The 25,304-nt window shown below is 39.7% G+C and overlaps 1 protein-coding gene and 1 non-coding gene across 2 annotated transcripts in view; one reads left to right on the top strand and one right to left on the bottom strand.

Annotated features, from left to right (window-relative positions):
* The window catches only part of TXLNB (taxilin beta), a 55,833-nt gene that overhangs the window by 11,023 nt on the left and 19,506 nt on the right, over positions 1–25,304 (top strand). Inside the window, exons 3-7 of the mRNA XM_027972501.2 lie at positions 2,482–2,573; positions 8,143–8,313; positions 13,521–13,715; positions 15,539–15,658; positions 20,897–20,971. Coding sequence (XP_027828302.2) covers positions 2,482–2,573; positions 8,143–8,313; positions 13,521–13,715; positions 15,539–15,658; positions 20,897–20,971 — 653 coding nt within the window. The remainder of the gene's footprint in view (positions 1–2,481; positions 2,574–8,142; positions 8,314–13,520; positions 13,716–15,538; positions 15,659–20,896; positions 20,972–25,304) is intronic.
* Positions 22,284–22,355, bottom strand: TRNAS-GGA (transfer RNA serine (anticodon GGA)). The gene has a single exon. It is a non-coding gene; the product is annotated as a tRNA-Ser (tRNA).

The raw sequence follows: 25,304 nt of genomic DNA, 5'->3' as shown, positions 1-25,304 counted from the left end.
CCATTATTACCAAGATTCACTAAACACTTGCCATGGACCAAACACTATGCCAGGTTCTAGGCCAGACATGATAAACAGTACAGTCTCCTGCCTTTAATGGATGATCCTCTAACCCAGGACAGCAGTCATCACATGAGCGCCTTCCACAAACTGAAGACCAGGGTGAAGGGATGGCCAGACCAACACAAGCCATCCCTGCTACTATAGAAATCACTCAAAGCCAGGCCTGGTTGGGGAGGGACAGCAGAGTTTATCAGTTTAAAGGAAATGTTATGCCATAGGCCATAATCGGGTTGCTGGTCAGGCACCACTCACCCCCACCCTCTCCCCCGTCTCAGACCATGTCTCTAATCTGAACTGACTCACTGGGCAAAGATAGATGAAACCAGCTGTTAGGAATGAGGTCATTTTTTTCTTTTTTCAAAAGAAGTTTCTTTTTATTTCTCTAGGTTTCCCTGGCATCAAAATTCCACATGGGAGTGGAGTGATTTAGAACAAGTAGACAAATTCTGGATCCAAGCCTTGGCTCTGCCAGTGCTAATTACATAACTTTGGGCTTCTCTGGGCTTTCTATTCTTAATCTATAAAATTAACCAGTTGTCTGGCTGCTCTTTGAAGTTCCTTCTAAACCTAAAATTCTTTGATGCCATTAGAGTTACCAGATTTAGCAAGTGTGAAAAAACAAGCCACCCAAGGAACATTAAATTTCAGAGACACCATTATTTTTCAGTATAAGAGTGTTCCATGTCCTATATTTCACCTGGAAACCCTAATTCCATGATATATTTGCCTCTCCAAGATGAAAGCAAAAATTCCAACAAAGGAGAAACGCCTGTTCTTGTGGGAGAGGTTGTCAAAATTGTTAACATTCTCAAGCAGATTTATATCAGGAAACGTAGGCTCCATTGGGTGGCTTGACTTCTCTATTCAGATTAGACAGGGCAGCTATAATAGGTAGCTGAGGATGAGGAAGCTGCTCCACCTTGACCCTACTGTTGGCAAAGATACGTTCAGTGGTACGTGTGTGTAAGCCTCAGGGTCCGGCTCCTGCCTGCAACCCTCAACCCTGTGGATACTGAAAGATCTACAGGTATCCCTGTGGATACCAAAGATCCAGTCATCTCAGGAAGGCTAACTGGGAGGTTGAGCTCAAAAGACAAAAGGAAGAACAATGGGGAAAGAAAAGAAAGAATCTAAGGCTCACTATCAAATAATCATGAACAGATGAGTTTTTAAACATAACACAAACTCCAGCTGGGAACAGAAAACGAAACTGTCGACAGAGATTAAGGCCTAGGTGGGAGAAGTAAAGATCCGGGGAGGCTAAACTTGTAACCAAAGAAACACAAAAAGGCCTGGGGAAAAGTGTCTTGGCTCCATTTTCTCTATATATTGACTTTATTCTCTGATAGGAAATACGATCAGAGTCATTCCCACACAAACTGCATGAAATGGGCTCACACACAGAAGCAAGACAATTGGTTTCCCTCCCCAAAAAGAAAGAGGCACTAAAGGAACGAAACCAAAACCATGGTCACACTAAACTGTCAAGTTTCTCTGCTTTGGGCTGGAATTTTTACAGCTCCAGGTATTAATGCTGGTTGTTTCATAGTAGTCAGATATAGGCTGGTTTGCTGCTGCTTCTTTTTTTTTTAATAATTAACATGGGGAAGTGGATGATTTACTCTTCCATAAAGTCAGTGGTTTTTTATTCTTCTGAATATTTTCAGAATGTTCATAATCCCCTGGAATATTTAGAATATAAGGGGAAGTAACTAAGAACAAATTCTTGGGATGGAAATTTGGGGACCACTCTTATAGTCTTATAGACTTCCCTGGTAGCTCAGACGGTAAAGCGTCTGTCTACAATGCGGGAGACCTGGGTTCGATCCCTGGGTCGGGAAGATACCCTGGAGAAGGCAATGGCACCCCACTCCAGGACTGTTGACTGGAAAATCCCATGGACAGAGGAGCCTGGTAGGCTACAGTCCATGGGGTCGCAAAGAGTCGGACATGACTGAGCGACTTCACTTTCACTTATAGTCAACATTTATTGAGAATCTACCATGAGCCTGACACTGTACCATACATTTTTATAAACTTCTCAATTAATCACTTATTTTGCAAAGTAGGTGTCATCCCTTTTCCAAGGGAAAAAAAAAAATTACATCTGCATCTCAGACAGGTTAAGTGACTTGTCCAAGGCTGGATAGCAGCTAACAAGTAGATGTGGGTTCAATCCCTGGGTTGGAAAGATCCCATGAAGAAGGGCATGGCAACCCACTCCACTATTCTTGCCTTAAGAACCCCATGGATAGAGGAGCCTGGCAGTCTATAGTCCATAGGGTCACAAAGAGTCAGACATGACCAAAGCAACTTAGCACAACAAGTAGACCACCTGAGATTCCAGCCCTTATCATCTGACTTCAAGTTCAACTCTTAATTTTTAAAATGTCTTTATGGTTTTTGTTTTCTTTTAAGGCAAAGAAGGCAACCTGCTAATGCAAAACCTGAACAAGTTGCAAACTCCTGAGGAAAAGTTTGATTTTTTATTCAAGAAATATGCTGAATTGGTAAGATCTTTGATTAGCCCTTTTGCCAGAAAGATTTAAGCTCTGGTTAGAGCTGAGAAAAGGAGGTTGTTAGCTTTTCAGGTACATCATTATAGACGATGGCTGGTTCCCTCAGGCAAGTCAAAATCAGAATTCACAAAGGCAGAGTTTTTAAAAAGGAAAGAAAGAAGCAGAAAAACTGAGAAATAAAAGCAAAAGGAAGAAAGAGAACAGAGTTGGAATCACTCCACCTTCAATTATGTGCATAATTTGAGAGATGGAACAGCAAATCAGAGATAATTTGTGAAAAGTTGTGAAAATTTAAAAGTTCTTTTTGGCTTTGCAATGAAACAGAAGTACACTAGAAATAAAAAGTAAATTTTCAACCGGTTCTTAAGCACAGGTTTTTTGAGGGAATGGTCTTCTCAAGTAAGGCAGAGGTTGACTGAATTCCACCCCTCAGTTTGTGCAACATTCTCATTTATTCCTGATGAATGCATTCATTCACTTATTCTCCATGATCTACATTCTTCTCCTGTCCCACACAATGGCAAAGCACTTGACATGGATTTTGTTTCCAGTTATAGATCCTCCACATGCAGTTTCCCTCTCAACAAGTTAGGGCCAGTGGCAGGAAGAGAAGCCACTCCCAGACTTCAGAGAATCCGTGAAGTGGACGGTCTCTTCACCACCACTCTTACAACAGTCCACTTGGAAGAAAGAAAAGGGCTCAGCAAAGCCAGCACCACTAGTTTCAGTGTGGCCTCACAAAAACTGACTAAAGGAGTTGCATCTGAGGCCCACGCACCAGCCCTGGGGTGTACAAGACCCACTGTGGGGATGTGGCATTCTCTCAAGTGAGGCTGGGCAATATGCCACCTCGCTCTCATTTCTGCCTCTTTCCCTCATTTGTTTTCACTTACTTATTTCTTTCAGAGAAGCAGTGACAGCCCCCCACCTCCAACCAACAAAACAATTCCTCCTGGCAGTAGGTTGGACTGCCCCTGAAGGCAGATTTACCTCACATCAAAAAAGCTTAAGAGTCAGGGCCTCTCACTTGCATAGGCCCCTCTGAAGCCCTGAAGATAATTCTTTTTTTTTTTTTTTCATCTTCTTTTTTTAAAGAAGGTCTCTAAACCTGAGACCCACAAACCACTCAGGTCACTGGCTGCATCTTATCCCTATTGATGGAGTAGAGTTTATGAGTGGCTTGTTTACCTTCTTTTTCCCTCTGATTTTAGTCCTGTGATCCCTGTGTAGTCTTTGCTTTCTTCCTTGTACATTCATGTACACCGGGACACTGAATTGTCATACAGCAGACCCAAAGAAAGAGCCTTCCAGGTGGCGCTACTGGTAAAGAACCCACCTGCCAATGCAGAAGACATAAGAGACTCAGGTTCAATCCTTGGGTCAGCAAGATCCCCTGGAGCAGGGCACAGCAATCCACTCCAGTATTCTTGCCTGGAGAATCCAATGGACAGAAGAGCCTGGCAGACTACAGTCCATAGGATCACAAAGAGTCAGACACAACTGAAGCCACAGCACAGCACAGCACAGCACAGCCTCAAAGAAATTCTGAAACCCTGAATGACTAGTGACTGTTTAACTCTGCCGACAATGCTTTTAAATTAGTTTTAATCACATAAACCACATCACAATGATATAAGGAAAATGCTGAATACACAAGTAAAAATATCTCTAATCCTACAGTCTAAAACATGAACGCTGACTTATCTTCCTTTTCAGTTCTACTATACAAAGATACCTTTTGTATAGCTACCATCATTAGGTGCAAAGAATTTAGTATCTTTTTTTGGCTCATGTGACAATCATTTTCACATGTGTTCTTCATAATTATATTTTGTCAAAGCTATGAAATTTTCCATTAATTGACTTTATTCTAGTGGTTCTCTAGTTTGGGGACATTTATATTCCTTCCACTGTTTCTGTTACCAAATACTGGTGCAGTGAACATCATCATGCACGAGCTTTGTTCCTTCTCTTTTATGATCCTTGGGAAAAGTTCCAGAATTGGGATTACTAAATCAAGCAGTATAAATGTTTTTAATGGCCATATTGTTTTCCAAAAGAATGGTATAAATTTCTAAAGCAAGTATTAGTGTATCAATTTTATTGCAACTTGTTTAATATTGCCTGTTAACCACTCATGAACAATTTCAGTGCCATAAAACAATAGGTGTCAAAAATAATATTTTTCCCCCAAATCTGACCCCATCCTCACTGGTCTGTCCTTGCTCTTTTCAATAATTACTACATTGATTTCCCTTTAATTTACCCTTCAATTTACTTATTGATACCAAGACCTTTCATATTTAGTTTCTAGCATCATGTCCCATACTTAGATGAACTGGGCATCTTCCAGACTACTACTCTTTATGTTGCTGTAGCCTCACAGCAGTACATCAGAAAAGAATCACTTATCCAGTCTGCCCAAGATCTTTCTTATGAGCCAGGGCTGTTCACCCTGGTCTCCAAGAATTCCCAAACCCACTCACCCTACTAGCCAAGCAGTCAATCCCACAGAGGTTATTTTTTCCAGAAATTCTACTCAGCTCAGTCTTACTATATTTTTGCACTTGTATCATATCCCATAATAAACTTTTAAACTCAAAAGATCATTCTAGAAAAAATAAATAGGAGAAAATTGACCTCAAAATCCTATTATATATCCTTTTAAGAAAGTAAAAATTGTGAAGAATTTCAATCTTTACTTGGAGACTAAAAGCTATTTCCCTACTCACTGATTCAGAAATTAATATAGAGAGTTTCTGGTATTTAAGTGTTAACATAGAATAAATTATTAAATTCAAAAGCTGTGAATCACATTGCTACTCAAGTTCACTCACCCTTACAGATTCTAAATCCTGTAATATCAACAACTGTATTTTATTAATAAATAAGTTCATAAATAAATAAGGATACCTCATGACTAAATTAAGAAATGAACTGGAAGAAATATTTTTTAAAATTTCCTCAATTTATACGTAGTTACAACATCACAAACTACTTGGCATTAATTTTACTTTTTTAACTTAATAATAAAAAAAAGAGAGAACAAGAGAAACTGCAGATAAAAATCCTATATGCCTGTTAGAACTGGACAGAAGGCATACATCTAAATGTATTATTAAATCACAGAGCCAGCATTTGACTGAAGTTGACTCAGTTGTAATGTTTGCTTTCATCCATTAAGAAACACCGTATGCAATCACATAAACTTGAAGTAGTTGAACAAAATTAGTCACACTCTTAGAAAAAATTGTTAGAAAGTTAAGGGGTTTTATTTAGAGCAAAGCAAGATAGACCTAGCTATCTGTCAAATGTGTATGATCCTTCAATAAAACTAAAACATTTAAATGGTCAGTGAGCAAGCACAAATCATCTCTTACAACTTATGAAACATAAGCAAAGTATCCTTCTGATGCTCAGATAAATCTACATGGGGCAGTGTTCCCCCAAAGAGGGAAAGTCTTGCCAACCATGGGACAACATGCAGTGTCTCTGGAGATATTTTGGATATCACAGTTGGGGATGTTACTGGTCTCTAGTTGGTAGGGGTCATCTGCTAAATAGCCTACAATGCACAGGACAACCCCCACAACAAAGAACTGTCACCAAATGTCAGTGGTGCTAAGGCAGAGAAACCCTGACAAATTGTTTAATCTTCCAAAGGAAAAGTCTAAACTAAAATGGCAATAGCAGTAATAATAACATATAAATTTCAAGAAAGGACAACAGTTCATTTAAAGTCCACACACAAGGACAAGAAGTTTCATCCATATCTAATAACTATGGTGCAAAATGAAGTGAGCATGATAAATATATTATAAAATATCACTGACTTTCCAATTGAACCTCAAGAAAGATACCAATTTCAGTTAATATTTATAGTAATATGGATAATATGGACCTAGTTTTTCCTGATGCTAACACTCACTAATAAGTAAAAACATACATAAGTATGAAGATAGAATATCATGAATGAATATCCCCAGCTTAATCTGGCAAAGGTTTATCATGGACGTTTCAGTGTAATGGGAGGGAGGGAGGGAGGGAAGGATTAAAATAAGATGTGAACTGAAGAAAGTGTGACAATCATGTTCATCTAGCTCAAAAAGAACAAATGCTTTTTCAAGATAAGAAATTAAGGTAACTAAGACACATATCAGGGCTTACAGTGTGTGTGTGTGTACCCATCTGTATCTGGCTCTGAGAGGCATCAAGGGCATCTGCAGTCCAAAGAACCCACAAGCTTCCAGGCCTTTTCCTCCTCATTAGCCAACAAGATAACTATCACAGTGAGTACCCGCCTGGCTTACACATCATTCAGATTCTAAGGGAACTCAGTCCAGTGGAGGAAACGGCTCTGAGAAAAAGGCTCCAGCTTGCTCATGGTCACACTGTCAGATCCCAGTCCTACTCCTAGTATGCAGTCTCTGGAGGCTTAATTTATATCAACAAATATTTATGGGATTCTAGTTGGAATGCGGGAGGCTGAACCCACACTTCCCCATTCCAACTAGAACTCCATAAATACTTGTTGCCAAATTTACCAAACAAAAATACAGAATGCCCAGTTACCTTTGCGTTTCAAGTAAACTGACAGCAAATGGCAATACTTTGAATTACTTTTACTAAAAACTTGTTCCCTATTTATTTGAAATTGAAATTCAGCTGGGTGTCCTACATTTTATCTGGCAACCCCTAGCTCAGAACTTTAGCATCCTGAGACAGAAAATCCAGGGGTCCATTGGTTTCATTTTCCATGTTGCCCTCGATACTTTAGTTGTGGCTGCTGTGAGAGGAGGCCCCACCTGTGCTCAGCAGAAACAAGTGTCATGATTTATTCACCATAAGCACGGAGTGTGTGGGGGATGGGCAGAGAGCAAGGCTTGTTACAGATACTTGCCTGTTACAGATACTTGTGTGCTGTTGAGTTGTGCAGTGTCTATTTCGGAAACTTTGGTGACAGATCATCAATCCTGAAATAGTCGAGGAGTACATGTTCCTCTCCCCCTTTCTCACAACCCACACACTTCACCTTCTGTTTACTAGCTGCTTTTTGCTTTCCTACTTTAAAAAAAACCAATACAGTATTGTAAAGTAAAATAAAGTAAGAAACAGTGAAAAAACAAAATATTTGCTAAAGCTTGTTTTGAGAAAGAACTGTGAAAATTTAAATGTAAACCAAGAAGACACACCACTGACCATTTTCCTAAGGCAAGGCATTATCATGAATTCTGAAATATGCCTTTCTATACTGACTGGCTTCATTAGACTCAAGAAAGATAAAACTGTTTCTAGACTGCTGAAAAGAAGATCAAAGTAAAAGAGATCAATAATAATAATGATAAAGGAAAAACCTATAAATGTTATGCTTTTAAATCATATCTACAAGTATTGCCATGGTAACACTCATGAAGTTCATTTGACTCCAGAGGGGACACTGATGATAGCAGCAACTTTTCCAAACAACCAGAGGGTGGTCTTTAGGCATTTGCTCTTCTGCTCCTATCAACTCAACAGAGATTGCTGACATTTTCTTTCACATTTGCACCCCCACATCTAGCTGGATGAACATCGCACTGAGCAAAGGAAGTTAAAACTCCTACAAAAGAAACAGGCACAGATCCAAAAAGAAAAGGACCAGCTACAAAGTGAACACAGCAGAGCTATCCTCGCGAGAAGCAAACTGGAGAGTCTGTGCCGGGAGCTGCAGAGACACAACAAGACACTGAAGGTATGTGTCACCAGGGCCCCAAATAACACACTTTCTTGCATACTTTGTAGGCACAGGCTTCTGCCATTCCTGGTGTGAGTTTTAGAATCAGAGAGATTTGGGTTCAAATATTAGTCCTGCCACTTGCTCACTTGTGACCTGCAATAAATTATTTTACCACCCAAGCCTGTGACCTCATCCACAAAATGGGGATAAATGTCACTGTGTGGTCAGGAAAAAATTAAATGAGACCACATATGTAAGGTTCTCATGTAGTACTCAGTGAATACTAGAACTTTGGTAAACTGTGTGTTACTCCTGTTTATGTTGAGTTTGTTCTGTTTTTTAAGGTAGGACTTAGTTCCACTCTTTAAAATACAAATTTATAAAATACAACATTTTTCTGTCTGAAAATGAAATCTGCGTGACATGAAACAAGTTGACACAAAGCCAACTGACAGAAAAAGGGAAGATTGAGAGCTAAAATGTCAACAGTCATCTGAAAAAAGAAGTTACTCGAAAAAAACACTGAAGCTCTCTAAGCTTAATCATTCAATCTAAAAATAATAGACTGATCACTTCAGTCAGTTTGCATGGGCTTCATTAATCACAGTGTAAGCCTCTAGCAGTGTGGTTAATTTGATTACACACAGACACTAGCTCCATTCAATGAAGCAAGATGCAGAGTTCTCCAAGATAGTACTGCATGCAGCCACAATCCCCTTTCCAGCTGAAGATCCTAAAGCTTTTGACAAACGGGAATTAGACAGCAATATTCCTGTGATATAGTTATTATTACCTGTGTTTAAAAGGAGATACTTTTAAGAAATAGAGAGATTAATATCATTGCTGAGTTTGTACAATGGAATTAGGAAGAAAAACAGAATTGGACAATGAATGGCTCCTCATATTCCAAAATTGGAGGTTTTTGAAGTAGAAAAAGAATATTATTCATTTTGATATCAGTTTTCAGAGGTGCTATCTCCCTGCCTCCAGTCTAGCTTTCTCTAATCAATCTGCCACAATGATCCTTCTAAAATGCCAATCTAGCCATCTTCCTGCGTAAACATTTCAGTGGTTCTTCATTATCCTTAGTGTGGTGTATGAGGTCCTACACGGCCCTTGATTACCTCTCTGACTTTAGCTCTTACCATCTCCACTGCTTACTCTGCTTTGGTCACTAAAAGCTTCAGTTCAGTTCAGTTCAGTCGCTCAGTCATGTCCGACTCTTTGCGACCCCATGAATCGCAGCACGCCAGGCCTCCCTGTCCATCACCAACTCCTGGAGTTCACTCAGACTTACGTCCATCGAGTCGGTGATGCCATCCAGCCATCTCATCCTCTGTTGTCCCCTTCTCCTCCTACCCCCAATCCCTCCCAGCATCAGAGTCTTTTCCAATGAGTCAACTCTTCGCATGAGGTGGCCAAAGTACTGGAGTTTCAGCTTTAGCATCATTCCTTCCAAAGAAATCCCAGGGTTGATCTCCTTCAGAATGGACTGGTTGGATCTCCTTGCAGTCCAAGGGACTCTCAAGAGTCTTCTCCAACACCACAGTTCAAAAGCATCAATTCTTCGGCGCACAGCCTTCTTCACAGTCCAACTCTCACATCCATACATGACCACAGTTGGTAAAGAATCCGCCTGCAATGCAGGAGACCCCGGTTCAATTCCTGGCTTGGGAAGATCCACTGGAGAAGGGATAAGCTACCCACTCCAGTATTCTGGCCTGGAGAATTCCATGGACTGTATAGTCCATGGGGTCACAAATAGTTGGATGCGACTGAGCAACTTTCACTTTATATCTGTAATTTATGTCTTTCACCAAATTTCAGGAAGTTTCAGTCATTATTTCTTCAAATATTTTTTTCTGCCCCGTTCTCTCTCTCTCTCTCTCTCTCGCATTCCCCTTCTAAGATTTTAACTCCATATGGGTTAGATCTTTTGATATTGTCTCACAGGTCCTTGAGTCTCATTTCATGTTTTTCATCAATCTTTTTTCTCCTTGATCTTTAAATTAGATACTTCACACTGACCTATCTTCATATTCATTGGCTTTGTACTCTATTATCTCTATTCTACTGTAAGCCCACCCAGTGGTTTTACACTTCATATTTTGTAAACTTTAACTCTAGAATTTCCACTTTGTTCTTTCTTATAGATTATTTTTCTCTTGACAGCGCCTTTTTATTGAGATATTTTCCTTTTTATCAACAAACATAGTATTTTGAGCCTCAAATTATACCAAAAGACCCACCTTGTAAGAAATTAGTGTCTCAGGCAATATGATTTTAGTAAAGAAATAAGCAGGGTTTGTTATCAGACTATCACTGAATTTTAATGTGGAAAAGACAATAGGAATCATCTAGTCCAAGCTATTCATATGTCTATATGTAAATTAATGAAATTTGTTGACTCATTAAATAAACATTTATGGAATACCTGTGGATTGTGTGCCAGGCACAGCACTGGTTTTAAGATGCATAGTGATTCCTGAAAAGTTGTTTTCTTAGTTATTTCAGATTTTGTCCCTCAATTTTCTTTTTGCATTATTAATTTTCACTTTGAATTTTGTGCATGGTAAAGAAAATTCTACCTCAGACATTGCCCAAATGATTGTTTTATTAGTGGAATCAAATTTTATGATTTCAATAGACTTATTTTTCTCTCATTGAAAAACAGTGTAATATAAAATGCAAGATGCCATTCTATGGGCCAGGAGTGGGTGCTATGATGGTTTGACATGTGTTTAATGCCATGTTAACAGCTATACCCTCTTTTTTCTAGCCAGTGGCCAGTGGAAAATCTCAGACTTGCTGGGTAGCATGGGATGGTCCTTTCATTTACTCATTCATTCATGGATAGAATAGTTATAAATGCAAATAATATCCAAATCATGGACTATAATTCTAACCAGGAGGTTGTTGACTTCTAAGTTAATCAGGAACAATAAGGAATCACTATCATATGTATATTCAACAACTCTTTAACAGATGGCTGTAATCACTTTTAGTGAAATACATATAGTAAGTGTTAGCATTCAAAGTTCAAGGAAATAACATCTCTGATACTTAATTTCTCCAGATTAGGAAGTGTAGATTTCTTCTAAGTATACCTAAGAAATTTCCTAAGAAATATACCTCAGAAAGCAAAGAAGCACTAAAGAGCCTCTTGATGAAAGTGAAAGAGGAGAGTGAAAAAGTTGGCGTAAAACCCAACATTCAAAAAGCTAAGATCATGGCATCTGGTCCCATGACTTATGGCAAATAGATGGGAAAACAGTGGAAACAGTAACAGATTTTATTTTCTTGGGCTTCAAAATCACCGCAGATGGTGACTGCAGCCATGAAATCAAAAGACATTTGCTCCTTGGAAGAAAAGCTCTGACAAACCTAGACAGCATATTAAAAAGCAGAGACATTACTTAGTCAACAAAGGTCTGTCTAGTCAAAGCTACGGTTTTTCCAGTAGTCATGAATGGATGTGAGAGTGGACCATAAGAAAGCTGAGCACCAAAGAATTGATGCGTTTGAACTGTGGTGTTGGAGAAGACTCTTGAGAGTCCCTTGGACTTCAAGGAGATCAAACCAGTCAATCCTAAAGAAAATCAGTCCTGAATATTCATTAGAAGGACTGATGCTGAAGCTGAAGCACAATACTTTGGCCACCTGATGTGAAGAGCTGACTCATTTGAAAAGACCCCAATGCTGGGAAAAATTGAGGGCAGGAGGAGAAGGGGATGACAAGGGATGAGATGGTTGGATGGCATCACTGACTCAATGGACGTGAGTTTGAGCAAGCTCCAGGAGTTGGAGATGGACAGAGAAGCCTGGCATGCTGCAGTCCATGGAATCTCAAAGAGTTGGACACGACTGAGTGACTGAACTGAACTGAAAAAATTTCCACTCAATAAATGTTTATACCATGAATAAATTGTGATTCTGATATCAGGAGTCAGAGTTAGAAAATATATCAATATTGTAGAAGAAAGGGGATATCTAATGATAAATTAAAATATTTCCAGAGCATGTATTTCCAGCATCAGCTTTTATTTTGATCACATTATTCTACTATCATAATAAAGACTTGCACAATTACTTGTCTCAATCAGTATTTCTTTTTAAAAACCCTGTTACATAATTTGATCATGATAGGCAACTAAATGCAGTATAATTTTACTTGCCAACAATGAAGAAAGCTTTCATAATAAAATTAATCAGAACTAAAGGGATCCTAAAATGTCTGTATCACTTGTCAGCAGAGTCTCTATCTTTGGTGTATGTAGAAGATTAAACCCTTTTATTCTAAAAGAATGACAGGAATAAGCACAAAGCAAATAATTCTCAATATAGATACGGGGGAAATTTGGGTACATTGTAAGTAGTTAGCAATGAAAGGGGAATTTTGATTTAGGAGAAAAGAGAACAGAAATGATATAAAAGTTAATTTTCAATTCTTCAATGTTAACAAAGTGGAAGAGGGGAAAATTAGATGTTTCATTTTAGAGTTAAAGAAGATTTGAAACGTCACATTGCTTTCAGATTTAAAATTTACACTGAATATTTCAATTACTCTGTGTGACTCATGGGATGATTGTTCCCTCAAAAAATACCCATCATATTTTTTAAAATTTTTTGATACTTTTGAATTGCTGTAATTCATATATGGCTATCTTAGTTTTCCTTTCAAGCTTTTGGAGGACATTTATTTTTAATAAGAAAAAATATATATTGTAATCATTTATAGGAAACTTGAGGAACACAATTACATGATCAATATGCCATCATTTTTACACAGGAACATAAGATCTGCTGTTCCTCTTTCTGTACCAAACTAAGGGAACACGTGATCTATCCCATCAATCAGTAAGACTGAGTATCCTTTTTTCTAGGCCACAACCAAGAGATAGAACCTTCAGGCTGAATGTCTGTTAGGAAACACTGCAGTTTATTTACTCAGCACGGGACCCGTTGTCTTTAAAACAAGTCTATTTATCACCAGCTATCAAATTCAAGGCCCCTGCTGCACCTGCTCTGAGTGACCATGTATTCACAGTTGAAACCTCAGCTCAAACATTTATGTTGGGGCTGAGCAATGTTACCTCTAGAGAACTGAGGAAATATATCCTACTTACCCTGCACACTATTCTCCCTTCATCAACCAAACTCTGAGGTCTGTAAACCTAGGGGCTTATAAACCAGCATAACAAGAGCGTGCATTCTCTCTACAGGAGGAAACCCTTCAGCGGGCACGTGAGGAAGAAGAGAAAAGGAAGGAGATCACAAGTCATTTCCAGAACACCCTGACGGATATCCAGGCCCAGATTGAGCAGCAGAGTGAGCGAAACATGAAACTCTGTCAGGAGAACACAGAGCTTGCAGAGAAACTAAAAAGCATCATTGATCAGTATGAGCTCAGAGAGGAGGTGAGAACCACATCAGACAACTTACAAACACTCCATATAGGTCTGGGTCTGGTTTGTGAAGGTTGGGAGGTCAGTTAATAACAAAGTTATGACCAGCCTTCTCAACTGATTAATATTTAGGTTTGGACTTCTTTTACTAGCCAAAATAAAAACATATGATGTTACAAAATACCTGGCTGAAAGTCATAGAGGATTTCTTCAAAACTAGAATCACTGCGAAGCAGAGGCAATAAACAAGGGGTAGGACATGAATGGATTTATCCTTGAAAATAAAAAATATTATTTCTCAGCCTTTTTAAACTCTCTCTACAGAACCAAGAAATACTTCATGCATGCCCTCTTAAGAATTACCATGTCATCAAAATTAAAAGTCTGCATTGTATATACCCCACAAATAATAATATATATACTATTATTATATAGTATATATATAATAATTATAGTAATAATGGTATTGTTATTTTTACTTAGTTTGTACCAAGCAATATGCTAAGTATTATACTTTACATACAGTATGTCATTTAACTGTCTCAACAATTTTATGTACTAGATAATAATGTATTATCCACATTTTATAGATGGGAAGCAGAAGCTACAAGATTAAATCACATATCTACAATCACAAAAGCCAAAAAAGTTTGTTATCAATAGTTTACATTGGGGGACTATAAAGATCTTTCATTATTCCAAGATTATATTTTAATATTTAATATGTTTTGAAGATTCCAGATGCCCCCCTCTGGATTTTGATATGTCATATCCCTTTTTCCATCTCACTTAAAATTTTAAATCTCTGCCTTAAAATGTAATATAACATAGTCAAAGGAGCTCTGCTGGCAACATGCTAAGCTTTAATCAAGGAAAAAAAAAAAAAAACTGATAGCAGTTCGGTAAATCAAGAAACTTCTCGCAGTAGGCCATAATTCCATGCTACCATTTTATCTTGTTATAAAGATTAATCCTGCTCCAAAGTGGAGGTTCAAGAAAAAACAAAAGAGAAGGAGCTAAAAAGAGAGAAAAAAAAAAAGGTGCCCATACTCTGCAGAGAGATCATGTATGGGAATGACCTGGTAGACCAGTTGTATATTCCTAGGTTGGTTCTAGGTAAGGCCCAAATTCTACATGTCCTCTTGCCGATGGGACCCCTAATAACCAAGAAATTCTCCACACTGAGGTGGAGTTGGAAGCTTCATTTGACCAAGGTAGTCAACAGGTCAAAAAGCGTGGAGGAGGAAGTAGCATATTTGCATATCAATTCATCTGCAAACCTGAGCCTTGCTTGCCCACTAGAGCAACAGAGTTGATATCAGGGGGCTACTGCCTCAGTCCCAGACAAAGGGCCACAGGCTGTTACCTCAAGGCTTCCCCACACCCTTGAGGCAAGCATGTAGAGAATTCACCACGATAAACTGAATTAATATTGTGGTTAAATGGGATTTTATATTCACAGAAAGAGCCAAAATACCAAGTGATAGTGCTATAGCCCTTGTGATACACATCACTGTCTTTGGAGCCTAGGGTAAACTAGTGCCATATCTAATAGTTGTCATATTTAGAAAAATATTGTTGGGACCTTTTGGTGTTGCATTGCTGAACTCTGGCACCTCCACCTTTTGTAGCCACTTTCATGTAGTGCAAACTGCAGGAGACTCCACCAATTTATGACTTTCGTATAAAACCATAAGTGACACCAATGCCTTTATTCCTCCTCTTTTTAACTCTTAAAACCTAGAGAACACATGTTTATATCAATATTACTTTTTTATACATATGTTTTTCAGCATAATAACTCAACTTGATACGTGCACTTTACTTTTCCTCAGCACCTCGACAAAATATTCAAACACAGAGAACTGCAGCAGAAGCTAGTGGATGCGAAACTTGAGCAGGCACAAGAAATGATGAAGGAAGCAGAGGAGCGACACAAACGCGAGAAGGAATATGTATTTATCATATGCATCTATGTGCTTGTCTGGTCTGTCTTGGGGTCAGAGAACCCCTGAGAATGTTTTTGGTAACGGTCATAGAGTACTAGACTGATGGAGGAAGAGCCTAAGCTTCCCTGGAGAATGACACTGGCCAGCCCAGGAGGAAACACTGTACCTATCACTGTAACACTGTATCATGCATCCATTCACCAAACCTTTGGCAAGCACATTTCATGAGCTATGCCCCATTCTAGGTACTGGCATGTAGTGGTGAACAAGATGGAGAAGTCCACATCCCAGCAAGGAAACTGGAGTCTAACTTGGAAGAAAAAGGCAATAAATAAGCAAGCAAGCAAAGAAGGATAATTTCAGATAAGTGCTACTAGGGAAATAAGGAAGAACCTCAAAGGGGCAGAAGGAGGCCTCCTTTAGACTGGGTGACTTGGTGGGCCTCCTGGAGCAGAGGATGCTTGAGCTGCTCCCTTCCTGATGATCAGGGAGTCAGAGAGGAGGTCCCCAGCAGCAGTGTCTGTAGCAGAAACAAAGGTCCTAATGCTGGAACCAGCTTGACATCCTCCAGAAATAGGAGAAAGTCAGGGTAGCAAGAGTAGGTGCCCCAATGAGAGAAAATTTCAAAATGAAACTGTAGAGGTAAGCAAGGGGCAAACTGTATTGCTTTGTAAGCTTGAAATATAGTTTGAATTTTATTCTAAATATAATGGGAAAGTACTGGGTAGTTTCAGCAAAGGAAGTGACAGGGTCTGCTTTGCATCTGTAAAAGGTGACTTTGGCTGATAGGTGGAAAGTGAACTACAGAGGGGCAAAAGAGCTAGGCAGCAATCTGGGCAAGATCTGATGATGGCTTTGACTGGGGAAGTGGCAGTGGAGAAGGAGAGCTGGACATGGATAAAAGTTAAGTTTTTAACATATAACCAACAAGCCATGCTTTGAACTGGAAGATGGTGACAGTGAAGAAACAGAATCAAGGATGACTCCTGAGTTTTGGTTTAAGAAACTAAGCGGTATCTTTTACTGATATTTTATTAACCCTAAACACTCCAAAACAGATGAGAGAATTGAGGCCCATAAAAGGATATGTGACTTGCTTAAGGTCACACACTGCTAAGTAACCCGGATATGCTGGCTACATCTCCAGTACATCTGTCCCCAGATCCCAAGCTCTGTGATAGTATATCACACTCACAGGTGTGTTTCAGAGGCATGAGTTAAAGCACATGTCTGCTGCTGGGGAGAGACAACAGAGCAGTCATTCAGATTTGGCCATTTAACAACTGATCACGAGCTTTACATTTACCTAAAATCAGACTGGAATCACTTCAGTTTGTCAAAATAGTAATTTTTTTTTTAATAAACTTTGGTTTTCAAACATGACAACAAAAGAGTGAATTTTGGAAAACATAACCTGGTGAGCACTGCGTAATTTCAATCAGATGTCCATGTGCTCTTAAAGATTAATTTATTAAATCCATTTACAACCTAGCTCTCAAAGTAAGAAATAAAGTATTTATTATTTAGATGTAATTATCCTCAGGTAAACTATGCTTCCTATAGAATATCAGTACCTTTGGATTTAATATATGAGGCACAACAGAGGAAAAACCAGGCAAAGATTCTTGTGAGAGAGACTAGGGGACAGACACGGAGTAAACCAATCGTAGCAAGAAACTAAAATGATGCCCTCTTTTCCTTCAGTGATTAAGCAGAACAGCAGATATAAGTCAAAAAAAGGTTCAGTTCAGTCGTTCAGTCGTGTCCGACACTTTGCGACCCCATGAACTGCAGCATGCCAGGCCTCCCGTCACCAACTCCTGGAGTTTACCCAAACTCATGTCCATTGAGTTGGTGATGCCATCCAACCATCTCATCCTCTGTCATCCCCTTCTCCTCCTGCCCTCAATCTTTCCCAGCATCAGGGTCTTTTCAAATGAGTCAATTCTTCGCATCTGGTGGCCAAAGTATTGGAGTTTCAGCTTCAACATCAGTCCTTCCAATGAACACCCAGGACTGATCTCCCTTAGGATGGACTGGTTGGATCTCCGTGAAGTCCAAGGGACCCTCAGGAGTCTTCTCCAACACCATAGTTCAAAAGCATCAATTCTTCGGCACAGCTTTCTTTATGGTCCAACTCTCACATCCATACATGACCACTGGAAAAACCATAGCCTTAACTAGACAGACCTTTGTTTGAAAAGTAATATCTCTGCTTTTCAATATGCTATCTAGGTTGGTCATAACTTTCCTCCCAAGGAGTAAGCGTCTTTTAATTTCATGGCTGCAGTCACCATCTGCAGTGATTTTGGAGCCCCCCAAAATAAAGTCTAACACTGTTTCCACTTTTCCCCATCTATTTGCCATGAAGTGATGGGACTGGATGCCACAATCTTAGTTTTCTGAATGTTGCGATTTAAGCCAACTTTTTCACTCTCCTCTTTCATTTTCATCAAGAGGCTTTTTAGTTCCTCTTCACTTTCTGCCATAAGGGTAGTGTTATTTGCATATCTGAGGTTATTGATATTTCTCCCAGCAATCTTGATTCCAGCTTGTGCTTCTTCCAGCCCAGCGTTTCTCATGATGTACTCTGCATAGAAGTTAAATAAGCAGGGTGACAATATACAGCCTTGACGGACTCCTTTTCCTATTTGGAACCAGTCTGTTGTTCCATGCCCAGTTCTAACTGTTGCTTCCTGACCTGCATACAGGTTTCTCAAGAGGCAGGTCAGGTGGTCTGCTATTCCCATCTCTTTCAGAATTTTCCACGGTTTATTGTGATCCACACAGTCAAAGGCTTTGGCATAGTCAATAAAGCAGAAGTAGATGTTTTTCTGGAACTCTCTTGCTTTATCGATGATCCAGCGGATGTTGGCAATTTGATCTCTGGTTCCTCTGCCTTTTCTAAAACCAGCTTGAACAGCTGGAATTTCATGATTCATGTATTGCTGAAGCCTGGCTTGGAGAATTTGAGCATTACTTTACTAGCATGCGAGATGAGTGCAATTGTGCAATAGCTTGAGCATTCTTTGGCATTGCCTTTCTTTGGGATTGGAATGAAAGCTGACCTTTTCCAGTTCTGTGGCCACTGCTGAGTTTTCCAAATTTGCTGGCATGTTGAGTGCAGCATTTTCAAAGCATCATCTTTTAGGTCTGAACTAGCTCAACTAGAATTCCATCAGCTCCACTAGCTGTGTTCATAGTGATGCTTCCTACGGCCCACTTGACTTCACATTCCAGGATGTCTGGCTCTAGGTGAGTGATCACACCATCGTGATTATCTGGATCATGAAGATCTTTTTTTGTGCAGTTCTTCTGTGTATTCTTGCCACCTCTTCTTAATATCATCTGCTTCTGTTAAAAAAGAAAGATAGTCCCCCTCAGTTCTTCCATGCTGGTCATTCCTGGGTTCCAGCTCTGATATTTTCAAAGTGCTGAAACAACATGTTAAAGCTGGGGTGTGGGGTTCTTCATCCCAAGAACAGGCAGCCTCCTTCCTCCCTCTTCATAACTCATCGTAACAGGGCCCCTGTGGGTCAAGCAGCGGCCCACCATGTACGTTGCTGCCACACAGCTCAGATGACCAGAGTGGGTGCTGCAGGGCTTCTGCACTGCAGCTGCCTCAGTCATCTCTTACAGTGCACTTCTAGACTAACTAATCTTCACTGCTCACTAAGAGGCATAGAGAAACACATATAACCCCCTTTTATAAATGGAGAGGTCAAGACTAACTTGGATAAGGAAAAAGATGCCTCCAAATTTTTAAAAATAATGATTTTATTATTTTTGGTTCCAATAACAAAAATGGACATTTTTTAAAATATATGGATTAACAAAAAGGAAAAAATTTCTATCAGCCTATCTTGAAATAAAATAGAAACTTCTTAACTGACAGCCACCTGACTGACTGACTGGGTTATCCATGACGTTCACCATTCTCTGTAAACATACTGACGAGGCCCACAGCATGTTGGGTCCTGGGGCAAGTTAGCTACTCTGCAGTATCTGAACATGGTTGCCCAAGCTAAGTAAGACCAAGAGTCAGATCTTCGCTCCCAACTCTTTTCCCAGTTATCCTTGGTTTAGCATTATGTAAATCAATAGAATAATGTATAAACTCATGAAATAAATGTCAAAAAGTTGTTTCTATAAAAACTATGCTTTAATGCTTCAAAAGCCTAGATGTAGGCATATAGAAAAAGAAAATGATTGTCAAGTTGGATGCAAGCAGATATAAAAGACTGGAAGAAAGTTGTAAAACTCAAGAGGATTATCCAATCAAGCTGCTTTACAAATCAAATATCTTAGGTCTTCCAGTTCTAGCACTATTGTTTTTTTTTAAAAAAACTATAACTCTTATATGGCATATTATGGATATAATTTTCGTAAAAAACAAAAACCCTCTGAATTCCAATTGGGAGATCCATATCCAAAACAAAGATTGTAGCCCTACATCAAAATTGATACATGAATATACATCTTAAGTTAAAATAACATGTCTTACATGTGTGTGTGTCATTTTTATGCCAAAACAACTTTTCCAATTTAACCCATGAGTTCCAGTTCTGATCATGTTTGACATGGTTGTATTTGAAGGGCTGCCTTACAGTAGAGGCACGAGACTTGTTTTGTAAACTTCATACAGAATTTGGACCAATAGGTCAAATTTCTAACCTAGTGTTTCTCAAAACAAAATCCATGGACTACCAATATCCAAACCATCTTGGGTATTTGCTCCCTGTGCAGATTCTAATCACACCCTACACTTCCTATCATATTCTCTGAGAAGGATCTGCATTTCAACATGCCCCTGAGGAGCTTCTGATGCATACAATGATGGGGAATAGTGGTCTAATATAAAGGAACAGTTAGGTTTAATACAAAGGAACAGTTGCTCATAACAATGCCCCAGGTAGGGATAATCTGAAAATGTTCAAGCAGAGGCTGAATGATAGCTGGGCAGAATTGCTACAGAGGGGTCCAGAATTTCGTGGGAGGTTGAATTTTGTGTGATTCATGTTTGAGTTGGAGACTTTCTTTCCTTTTTTTTCCCCCCATTAGAATCACTAACTTTTAGCTGAGAATAAGACCTTTAAAACTAATTGTTTTGTTAGTTTTCTGAGATTCTTTATAAAGTTCCCCAAAAATTACTTAAGAAGATTATTTAGCAAGCCATTAAGTTACAATAAACGGTAATTTAAAAGACAATTTGACAGTCTTTCCATGCGTTCTCTCTCCTTACAGCTGCTGAACCAGGCAGCAGAGTGGAAACTTCAGGCTAAAGTGCTGAAGGAACAAGAGACAGTCCTGCAGGCTCAGGTGAAGTAGGGGTACAACAATGCATGCAGTGTGTCTTCCTTGCTGTGAACCAAAGATAGTCTACACAAGGCCTTCTACGTGGGAGGGGAAGTGGGGACAGGAGTTAGAAATGAAGAATAACTTCATATTTACTATTTTTAAGTAAAAATAAAGGCACAATGTTATATCTAAGAAAAATAAATGCTCTGCACCAACAACCTCTGGTCAAAAGGTCTGCTGACATACAAATGAGGGTCAACCAAAATAGGCTGGTGGCCAGGTCCTTGCCCATCTGTTCACAGGTCCTCTCTCCCTCCTCCCCCATTAACCTATCAAGGTTAAGGCTTGATGGAACCTGTTCAAATGCACCATCTATAATTCCCAAATGGAGAAGGCAATGGCACCCCACTCCAGTACTCTTGCCTGGAAAATCCCATGGATGGAGGAGCCTGGTAGGCTGCAGTCCATGGGGTCACAAAGAATCGGACATGACTGAGCGACTTCCCTTTCACTTTTCACTTTCATGCGTTGGAGAAGGAAATGGCAACCCACTCCAGTGTTCTTGCCTGGAGAGTCCCAGGGACTGGGGAGCCTGGTGGGCTGCCGTCTATGGGGTCACACAGAGTCGGACATGACTGAAGTGACTTAGCAGCATAATTCCCAATACTGAAAATGTCCTTACTTGTTTGATATTATTCACAGTAAAAGGAAATTAGAAAAATAGAGTCAGCAAAATAGAGTCATGCTGGCCTTGCCAGTGCTGAATGATTAAAAACGGCGGACAAGTTAGAAATCATTTTTATTTGGTTTCATGTTGTTATGAGTATATTTTGATTAGATTATAGGAATTCATATTGCAGGCTCAAAAATAAAGGTTCATGCATCAGCTGGCTCTGGAGGAATGCCAGACTTCTCCCATCTTTCTGGGGCCCTTGGGGCTCTGCTCATCGTGCCACAGGCTGGGCCACAGAGTCCTAATTCCCCGGCTGGGAGAAATGCCCACGTGCTAAAGGGACTGTAAAATCACACAGTGAAAATTCACCAAAAGCGAGAAAATCAGAAGCCTTCCAAAACTGGGCAGCATTAATTTAAGATTTGAATGTTTCACTTATAAATGTTTATGTACTGAGTGCTGAATACTTGTCCATTGTAAATATTAAAAAGTTATTCATTGTATGAACAAACAAGTTCAATGAATATTTGTACCTTTTTTACCTCAGTCGTGTCTGACTCTTTGTGACCCCATGGACTGTAGCCTGTAGGCTCCTCCCTCCATGGGATTCTCCAGGCAAGAGTACTGGAGTGGGTTGCCATTTTCTTCTCCAGGGGGATCTTCCCGACCCAGGGATCAAACCTGGGTCTCCTGCATTCCAGGCAGATGCTTTAACCTCTGAGCCACCAGGGAAGCCCTACCTTTTTTTAAAGGAAAATTTAAAAGAAGCAAAATAACAAATTACATCACTGCATAGACAAAAACAAAGATAACATTTTGATTTCTAACCTTCCTAAAGAACACTTTTCCAATGTGTTTACCAAACACAATGATGACTTGTTTCCCCACTAATATACCAAAACAGTTTTAAAATATTAATTACATAGAAATTTGAACAATATATTTTTTCACTATTAATAGATTCAAAGGACTCAGAATTAAAAGATTAAATTATAAAGTTACAAACTCAAGATCATCGTTTAGGCAGTCACAGAGCACATCATTTCATGGTGTGAGGTAGGTGGCAGGCAGTGGCAGTTCCAGAGCCAGAAGTAGGCAGGGGGAAGGAGGTGTGACCTGACTGTAGTGGGGCAGGCGTTGGTAGGAGGGGAGAATCCAGAGCATCAAGTCAGGGCTTCTGGCTCTATCTCTGTCCCATTCACAGCACAAAGCCTTGAGGTATACAACAGACAGTACTTGAAGCTATTCAGTGTTCACAGCATCTGTTATAAGCAATCTCTACTCTTCTATGCTAAATGAAGAATGCATTAATACCATGAGACTCTGGGCTAGAGAGTGGTTCATTCAGCTGGTATCAGAAAACAGGCCTTTAATAACCTGAAAGGTATGATTTAATGTCCCACCTATACTCCCTCAAGTTTGAAAAAGAAGAAACCAGGGTCTAGACTTGCCAGCGTTCCTTGTTCAATCCTCAAAACTGGGCGGAGTCCAGGGACCAGATGGCTCTTCTGCTGAGAAGCTGTCTGATTCTGTACAATTCACCTAAACCTCCTTGGACCTAAACTTCCTGGTCTGTAAAACAAGGATGCTGCAATGTATCTAAGATCCCAAGCTGGAGTCCTTTGACCTCTTGGAAGCCTATTACTTTTCAGTATTTCCAAAACATAACAGCATATGAGACAGCAGCTGCTATCTAAAATGTAGTTGTTTTTGACATTATAACATCTTCGCTTAGCAGCATGGATGGTAGCTATTCATATAGTTGGTTCAGTTTATAAAAGGAAAATGAGTCTATGTAATATATGCAGTTTGTTTTCAAGTTATGCATCCAAAGCACTTAATTTAGTGTCTGCCCCATAATAAGCATAATTAATTCAACTAATATTTACTGAGCATCTAAGGGCTTCGCATGGCTCTATATGTTAGAGATATACTACTCAATTAAAGAACCAACAATGCCTGCTTAATTAAACTCACAATCTAGTGCTAACAATAATATTAATTAAAATGCTAACGACTAATTAGTGTATGAGTTAATACTAGTGTTATCTCATGGGTTCAGTCCAATTCAGTTCAGTCGCTCAGTCGGGTCCAATTCTTTGTGACCCCATGAATCACAGCACGCCAGGCCTCCCTGTCCATCACCAACTCCTGGAGTTCACACAAACTCATGTGCATCGACTCAGTAATGCCATCTAGCCATCTCATCCTCTGTCGTCCCCTTCTCCTCCTGCCCTCAATCCCTCCCAGCATCAGGGTCTTTTCTGATGAATCAGCTTTTCTCATGAGGTGGCAGAAGTATTGGAGTTTCAGCATCAGCATCAGTCCTTCCAATGAACACCCAGGACTGATCTCCTTTAGAATGGACTGGTTGGATCTCCTTGCAGTCCAAGGGACTCTCAAGAGTCTTCTCCAACACCACAGTTCAAAAGCATCAATTCTTTGGCGCTCAGCCTTCTTCACAGTCCAACTCTCACATCCATACATGACCACAGGAAAAACCATAGCCTTGACTAGACAGACCTTTCTTGGCAAAGTAATATCTCTGCTTTTTAATATGCTCTCTAGGTTGGTCATAACTTTCCTCCCAAGAAGTAAACATCTTTTAATTTCATGGCTGCAATCACCATCTGCAGTGATTTTGGAGCCCAAAAAACAAAGTCTGACACTGTTTCCACTGTTTTCCATGAAGTGATGGGACCAGATGCCATGATCTTCGTTTTCTGAATGTTGAGCTTTAAGCCAACATTTTCACTCTCCTCTTTCACTTTCATCAAGAGGCCTTTTAGTTCCTCTTCACTTTCTGCCATAAGGGTGGTGTCATCTGCATATCTGAAGTTATTGATATTTTTCCCAGCAATCTCGATTCCAGCTTGTGCTTCTTCCAGCCCAGCATTTCTCATGATGCTCTGCATATAAGTTAAATAAGCAGGGTGACAATATACAGCCTTGACATACTTCTTTTCCTAATTTGAACCAGTCTGTTGCTCCATGTCCAGTTCTAACTGCTGCTTCCTGAACTGCATTTAGGTTTTTCAAGAGGCAGGTCAAGTGGTCTGGTATTGCCATCTCTTTCAGAATTTTCCACGGTTTATTGTGATCCACATAGTCAAAGGCTTTGGCATAGTCAATAAAGCAGAAATGATGTTTTTCTGGAACTTTCTTGCTTTTTCCACAATCCAGTCAATGTTGGCAATTTGATCTCTGGTTCCTCTGCCTTTTCTAAAACCAGCTTGAACATTTGGAAGTTCACAGTTCACATATTGCTAAAGCCAGGCTTGGAGAATTTTGAGCATTACTTTACTAGCGTGTGAGATGAGTGTAATTGTGAGGTAATTTGAGCATTCTTTGGCATTGCCTTTCTTTGGGATTGGAATGAAAACTGACCTTTTCCAGTCCTGTGGCCACTGCTGAGTTTGCCAGATTTGCTGACATATTGAGTGCAGCACTTTCACAGCATCATCTTTCAGGATTTGAAATAGCTCAACAGGAATTCCATCACCTCCACTAGCTTTGTTCGTAGTGATGCTTTCTAAGGCCCACTTGACTTCACATTTCAGGATGTCTGGCTCTAGGTGAGTGATCACACAATCGTGATTATCTGGGTCGTGAAGATCGTCTTTGTGCAGTTTTTCTGTGTATTCTTGCCACCTCTTCTTAATATCTTCTGCTTCTGTTAGG

This window comes from Ovis aries, chromosome 8 (genome assembly GCF_016772045.2).
Source record: "Ovis aries strain OAR_USU_Benz2616 breed Rambouillet chromosome 8, ARS-UI_Ramb_v3.0, whole genome shotgun sequence".
Classification (NCBI taxonomy): Eukaryota; Metazoa; Chordata; class Mammalia; order Artiodactyla; family Bovidae; genus Ovis; species Ovis aries.
The sequence above is the reverse complement of the archived record's forward strand: the minus strand, read 5'-3'. Positions and strand labels throughout refer to the sequence as shown.